Below are 6,706 nucleotides of genomic sequence, written 5' to 3'. Positions count from 1 at the left end.
GACAGGATGATGTGGAAGCTTTTGTCACACTGCAGGCTGTCGGCCCAGAGCACAGCAGCAGCAGTCACTTTGCCACAGGTGGAGCAAAGACTCTTATCTTGAGATAAAATGGAGGGGGCTGGTACCAGGAACTATGTGTTAACAGACTTCATGACTCAAATCTATGTACACTGCAATGTTCCCTTCCAAGCAACTCCCTTGTACTCACTCTATAAACAGAAGTGGTGGTCATTTGAAAAATGGAGCCCAGCAGCACACCTGGGAAAAGCAGCAAGCCTCTCGAAGCTGCATCGCCTACACAGGCACTTAGATGGCTCTTAGGTGTTGTTTCTATTCCAATACCCAATTTAAAAAATTCCTGTAGAGTCCCGCCTTTAACTTGACTAATCTCAGCAGCACATCAAGCACGTGGTGTTTCTGAAACATGCTAAATGCATCATTGTTCAACAACACCAAATCCAGCAGAATGGGGTGCACAAAGCTCCCTGTTTCAACATCACATCTGGTTGCTGGAGATGCAGAGAATGTAATCAAAGATTTAAACAAGTACAGTACAAGAGCCACCTTTAGCCTCTAAGTCCATCATTAGGTTGACTTTCAAATGCACTTGATAGCTTTCTTGCTTATTACACAGCCCCATTTGTTGTCTAAAAAGTATTTATAAACTGTGTTTGCTGGAGTGTTTGGTGCCTAAAAGAGAGTTCATGAATTCACTGTTACTTTCAGGCACTCGGAGAGCTTTGAAGGTCTTGAACAGGACCACATATAGAAGCAGAACCCCACATCAAACTGAACCCGATACCACCTGCAGTACGTATCCCAGCATCATGCAGAACAGTTGAATGCAAATGCTTTGATTTTTTTCACCTTGGGCTCATTCTTGGCTGAGTTATACTTTCCCCTGAGTTCACCAGCCTGGGAAATAACTGGGTTACCCTTAGGGCTGCTTTATTCTCCTGCTTCCAGGCACAGCTGAGCACTGCCTCCCTGCCTGACTTTCTCCCAGTGTTCATTCTTTTTGGTTTGTTCCAGGTACCTGTTTTCTGGAGGAATCAGTGTGTGTGGGTGAAGCTGCTCCCACATTTGCAGCTTCCCTGGGAGCACACCAGCTGCTCCTGGTGCTGCAGTGTGGCTGCCCTCTGAGGGACCTGAATTCAGTGAGACTGCATGGCCTTCTCTTTGCAAGAGGTGGAAATACAAATCCTGTATGCCATTAATTATGTATCAGTGGCTGTACAGCTCCTTGCCCCTTCTCGTTGTGAGTTCTGGGGACCCAGCAGCCTGTTTTCTGCTCCCCCCTGGCTCTGGGGTGGTGGGATGAGGCAGAGTGCTTGCCTGGGCCCTCTCTGGGTATGGATTCCCTGAAGCTGGACAGTGCTTTGGAAGTGCTGCACAACATGAAGGTGAACAAGCTCATGGAAGGTGAGCTTTGCTTGCTTAGCACCTGGTTTTGATGCAGCTTTTCCTTTTGGTTCCCAGGAGCATCATGCTGGGAGAAGGGTGCTTGTTTGGTTGAATTTAATTTTCAGAGAATGATATGATGCTTCCTATTCAGTTTTGTTAATAATCACATTATAGCTTTCTTAATTATCTTAATTACACTGAACATGACAGAATACAATGGTGCCATGTGATAAAGCTGTCTGACAGAAGATCAACTGGCCTGGATAGACAGACTGTGCAGAAGACTGACAGAGAATAAACTTAAGAATATTTTTATCATGTCTTTCATTTTCTGGAAGTTCACCATCTCAGGGCTCAAGACTTGGATCCTGTAGCCCAGCAGCTTTGCTGTACAGCATGCACTAGCAGTTCAAATTCCTTGCAAGCACTTGTTATCTTTTGATGGTCAAGTAGGCAGTGAGTTTGCAAACTGGGGGGAAGTAATGAAAAATGAGGCTGTCAGCAGCCGGTATGTCATGGGAGCAGCAAGGAGAGCAAGCAGTCAGTGACCTCATCTGAAAAACACATGAATGTTAATGGTGTGCAGGGCGTAACCTTTGCATAGCAGCTGTCTCACCCAGTGCCACACAGCAGTGTGATTCTAATGAACTATAAAAGCAGTGAGCACGGCTATGTCCCTGTCCCACCCTTCCTCACAGCAGTAGGATTTGCAGCCCAACAAACACATGCTGTCAGTAAAGAAAGCACTGATCCATGGCCACAGCTGAGGCTCAGTGCACATCACTGCTGGCCTTGTGCTGCAAGTCCTCTGACACAGAGTGTTTGGGTCGTGCTGCCTGCAGCCAGGCTGTGTCCCATGCCGACACCTCTTCGCTCTTGCTTTTCTGTAATTAGTAAGTGAATTAGTAAATTAGTAAAGTGAAATGTTCTTGGAGCCTTTTTGAAATATCAAGGAGCTTCTAATTCAGTAAGCAAACAGGCCCCAGAAAGAAATATTTCATGGCCTTATTTCACCCATACCACTGATGTGATTGGCATTTAACAAGCACCGACTCTTCATTCTGCCCTGACACCCAGGTGAATGCTGTAAGTCCACTCAGCATCCCTTCAGTCATTGTCTGTCCATCTCTACAAAAAGCTTGTTTTCACTTTGCTGTGATTTTTGGGAGTTAGGTCATGCCCCAGGGGACAACTGATCCATAGCAGATAGATTATAGTGGTTGTATATTGCTAACAGTAATTATATATAATTAAAGTGACTTCCTGGGACAGCAAGACCTTAACCAAGCAAACCATCATCTGCTGTCTTGGTTTCAATCTTTCGACATCTGCAGGACTGCACAGGCACTGAAGGCAGGTGCTGAGCACAGGGCTGTGGAAAGCTGCTACGTAACCAGAGTGCTTCATCGTGTAACGTGTTGCATGGGGAGGACACTGACCTAAGATGCACCAAGACTGTCAAATTTATCATCAGCCTTGAGATGATGTTTTCTCCTAACTCTCTAGCTCCCGGCATGGTGGTGGTGAATAATATCATGAATAGTCAGTTTGTATTTACTTTTTCCTTGAGGAAAGGATCCTTTTAGTTGCATGAAAAAAAATCTCAATATGGTTCCAAATATACCTAAAAGAACAAAAAGCAGAAAACAAATTAACTAGGTACATATTTTTTATATATTTTTTAAAATATTTCAGAAAACTTTGGGGGTATTTTTATGGCTCTGTTCAGTTTTTTGACTGTTTGGAATGGCCAATCATCAATGCAGTTCCTAGGAAGGATGCTCCATCCCTGGAGGCATTTAAGGCCAGGCTGGATGTGGCTCTGGGCAGCCTGGTCTGGTGGTTGGCAGCCCTGCACATAGCAGGGGGGTTGAAATTAGATGATCATTGTGGTCCTTTTCAACCCAGCCCATTCTATGATTCTAAGGATCAAAAAAGATAGCACCTTTTTGCAATACGGGCTGTAAAGCCAACCAGAATAATGCCTCTTCCCAATCTTTCTATTTCAACATTGTATTAACAGTAATAATAATAGTATATCTGATAGCTAGCTGATAACTTGTAATAAGAAATGTATTTAAGTAATATAATCTCATTTGCTGTTCAAATATTGTTTGTGGGCTACTTTTCTTTTTTGAAATGTTTCTGCTTTTGAAATATGAGCTGACCAAATGGGTAGGTGTAGTACAGTGGGAGGGACTGGCTCTTGACACCTATTAAGAACTTGCTTAATTTGGATTGCACACAACTCCATGGGCCTTAAAAGCATTATCCCTCATTGTAGCAGCTTAATTTGCACTTGCAAAGAATGCACAGCAAATGTTTCCTATTTCCTTAGAAAATGCTATTTCTGTTTGCTGGACCTTCATTGTGTGCTGCATCTTGTGCTGGAGCACAGTTCCATATTGCTAAGCAACACTGCTGCTTAGATTTCTTATTTCCTTCTCTTTTGAAAGCCCATAGCAGCACACTTGCACTTCTTATGGCTTCTTGCAGATATGGAGGGAGTGTGCAGTGCATCCATAGAGCAAGGATGGGACACCACAGGGAAGGGGTGTCAGGCAGTGGCACTTCACCATCCACAACGTTTTTCTTGTCTGAAATAGGAAAACGCTTGCTAACTGCCTCTATTGAAGCTGTCACCTTCTGCTCCTTGTTGTCTCCTGCTAGTAGGAGCTAGGCTACTGCATGTGTTGGAAGCCAGAGAACAGATTTCTCAAGATATTTTTGCTATTGGCACTGCATTTCTGGCCTAAAATTATGGTTCTTCAGTTTGGCACAGCAAACCTGGAGTGACAGCAGAGTTCAGAGGAGCTGCATAGTGTTTCCTTTTCAGTAGTGAGTTCACTCTGCTGTACATTGCCTGCAGCCTAAACATGCATGGCCGCAGATAAATACATTGCCTCCAGAGCAGTATGTCTGTACAGGATCAGTGCTATTCCATTTTGTGCATATCTAAACTTTGTCATTTCCTCTGCTAACACTGATCGGTGCCAGTCTTTATGTGTGGTTAAAGGTCTCAGGCTTCAAGATATCCTTTCCAGAAGGATTTTCCTTGCCTGCTTTTCCTGCCAGGCTTTATTTTTTGGTCGTTGGGATGAAAGAAGCCTTAAAACCCACCTGGCCACGTTGTCTCAGCCCCTCACATGGTTGGTGAATGAATGTGAAGCAGCACAGTAAGGAAGTGCATAGACTCCTCACCTCACAGATGGAGCCACTCAGCCCAACAGGTATTCCTCCCTTTTCTACAAGAAAACCACCCCTTGGCAGCAGCTCCTGCCTGCAGGTGTGGGTCAGGGCAGTGCCCCAGCTGTGCCTGGGGCTGCAGCTGCACCTGCTTTGAAATCCTGCTGTTGCTGGCAGGTGGGAGGAATGTGGACCTATGAAAAACTGTTGTTTTTGTGATTAGTGGGTGATCAGCAACAACTTTCCATGTGACTGGGGCCACGTGGTTTATAAGCCTCTCAGAAGGTCCCCTGCAGCATGAACCTATATCTTTTAAAACTGTTATTGAATGGAAGAGAGAAATATCATACAATACTAACAGCTGATCCAGACAGCATCAAATATCCTCTGTAGCTTTTGCTGCTAACCAACACAGATTTATACATTACTCTGGAAAGGATACAGAGCCTCAGTTTTTGATTAAAACAACTTGGTGAACATCAGTGAAAACTGAGGTCTATAGTGCCAAATCAAATTTTAAAAGGCAGGTTTTTAGCTGGTTTAAACTAAATGGGCTCCATGTAGCTTCAGTGGACCTGCCCTAGATTTCTCTTGCTGGATTATAGCTGTGATGTGACTTTCCCTCTCTAACCAAGACATACAACAGGCTTGCAGGGGATTGGTCTGAGGAGACACATTGCTATTCTGTACCTGTTCAGTCCCAGACTTGCAGATGCAAGCAGATCCTGCTCGGATGCTTGATATTGCTTTTTTTTGGACTCTGATGTTAAGTTTATGGCTCGCTGGTGGAATGTCTGCAGTAAGGGATGGGGAAATTGTATCTCTTTCTTTATTCTGGCTACAAGCTAAAATTTTAACACCCAGTAATTCAAGCTGAGAGCCAGTCTGCTCTCAAAATAATATTTTTGTGGCAAGACAGTGGGAAGTGAACAGCATCACTCACACACGCTCCCAATAATTGTAGTACTGCAGTTAAGTAGCTAAGGAGGAACGTTGCAGAGATCCACCAAGGTAGCAAAAACCTGAATGATATACCCCAGTGAAACGCTAGTGATTTTTGTCATGCTTCCACATTTAGTTCCTCTAACACCAAAATGAATCATGGAGAAATGCCGAGAGCATTAATCACACCGCTCTATAGTTTTCAGCTATCTTTTGGCAGCCTTCTGAAAGTCACAGCTAAAAATACTGAAAACACTCCAGGCCTAATGAGAGTCGAGTTAAGAAAAAGGATTGCATGGAAACAAAAAGACTGAGAGGGAAGAGCTGTGCCTTGGCTGAGCTCGCTGAGGTTCAGACGTAGGTGAGATAACAACAGGAACGTTTGGCTGAGCTGAAGGTGCACCCAATCTACAAAGGAGCCAGCTGAAGCTGTGTAGATCTTAGGAACATTCTTCTCTTACTGGAACACGAATGAGCAAACTTTTGTCATTTCAACTATGGCACAAGAGGCAGAAGCAGCCCAGAGACAGATCTCTGGCAGAGCCGTAGTGCCTGAAGTTTACTGCAGAAGCACAGGTGCCTTGAGACAAACTCAGCACTGTTTTAAACCAACTGAGGGCTTAAAGAGCCCTGCATCCTCACTTCTCCCTGCTGAGGCCACCACATGACCCAGCCCATCCTGCAGAGTTGGGTGCTTCTTTCCCAATGGCACTCCATGCAGTGGGGCAGTGCTGTCCTAACATGAACCCCAGGGCTGCAGGGGCCATGCATGAGAGTGCCAGACAATCACAAAGGATGGTCCTACTGTTTGACATGGCTTCTGCCACTTGTTCTCGTGAAAACTTTGAAAGACTGAAAGTGAGAAAAGCATAGGAGCAGCTGGCTGCAATAATAATGTCTTTTCCCTGCATTTTGCAGGCTGTTGTGGAGTTGTTCCCATGTGACTGTATTTACTCACTTCAAGGTGCCATATTTTGCTGTAACCGAGCAGGGCTGGCCAGTAATCAAACCTTTATAAACTATTGCTTTTTTTATCCACTCAATGTGCACTTGCTACTCGCCAGCATCCAGAAATCCATACACACAGTGATGTTTGGAGGCCCTATAAGGCTGTCACTGCTTGTTTCTTGCACATTGCAGGATTATTATTTTATACTCACTGTAGGGCACAGGC

General features: G+C 44.6%; 1 protein-coding gene across 2 annotated transcripts in view; it reads left to right on the top strand.

Annotated features, from left to right (window-relative positions):
• Window positions 1-1,702, top strand: part of PSMD10 (proteasome 26S subunit, non-ATPase 10) — a 31,332-nt gene extending 29,630 nt beyond the window's left edge. Inside the window, exons 5-6 of one of the 2 annotated variants that reach the window (XM_031594496.2) lie at window positions 727-810; window positions 1,033-1,702. In XM_031594496.2, the coding sequence (XP_031450356.2) occupies window positions 727-769 (43 nt within the window). In that variant the 3' untranslated portion in view covers window positions 770-810; window positions 1,033-1,702. The remainder of the gene's footprint in view (window positions 1-726; window positions 811-1,032) is intronic. The other variant, XM_090150057.1, reaches the window with a different exon arrangement.
• Window positions 1,703-6,706: the final 5,004 nt, after the last annotated feature.

This window comes from Phasianus colchicus, chromosome 14 (genome assembly GCF_987193195.1).
Source record: "Phasianus colchicus chromosome 14, bPhaCol1.hap1.1, whole genome shotgun sequence".
NCBI lineage: Eukaryota > Metazoa > Chordata > Aves > Galliformes > Phasianidae > Phasianus > Phasianus colchicus.
The sequence above is the reverse complement of the archived record's forward strand: the minus strand, read 5'-3'. Positions and strand labels throughout refer to the sequence as shown.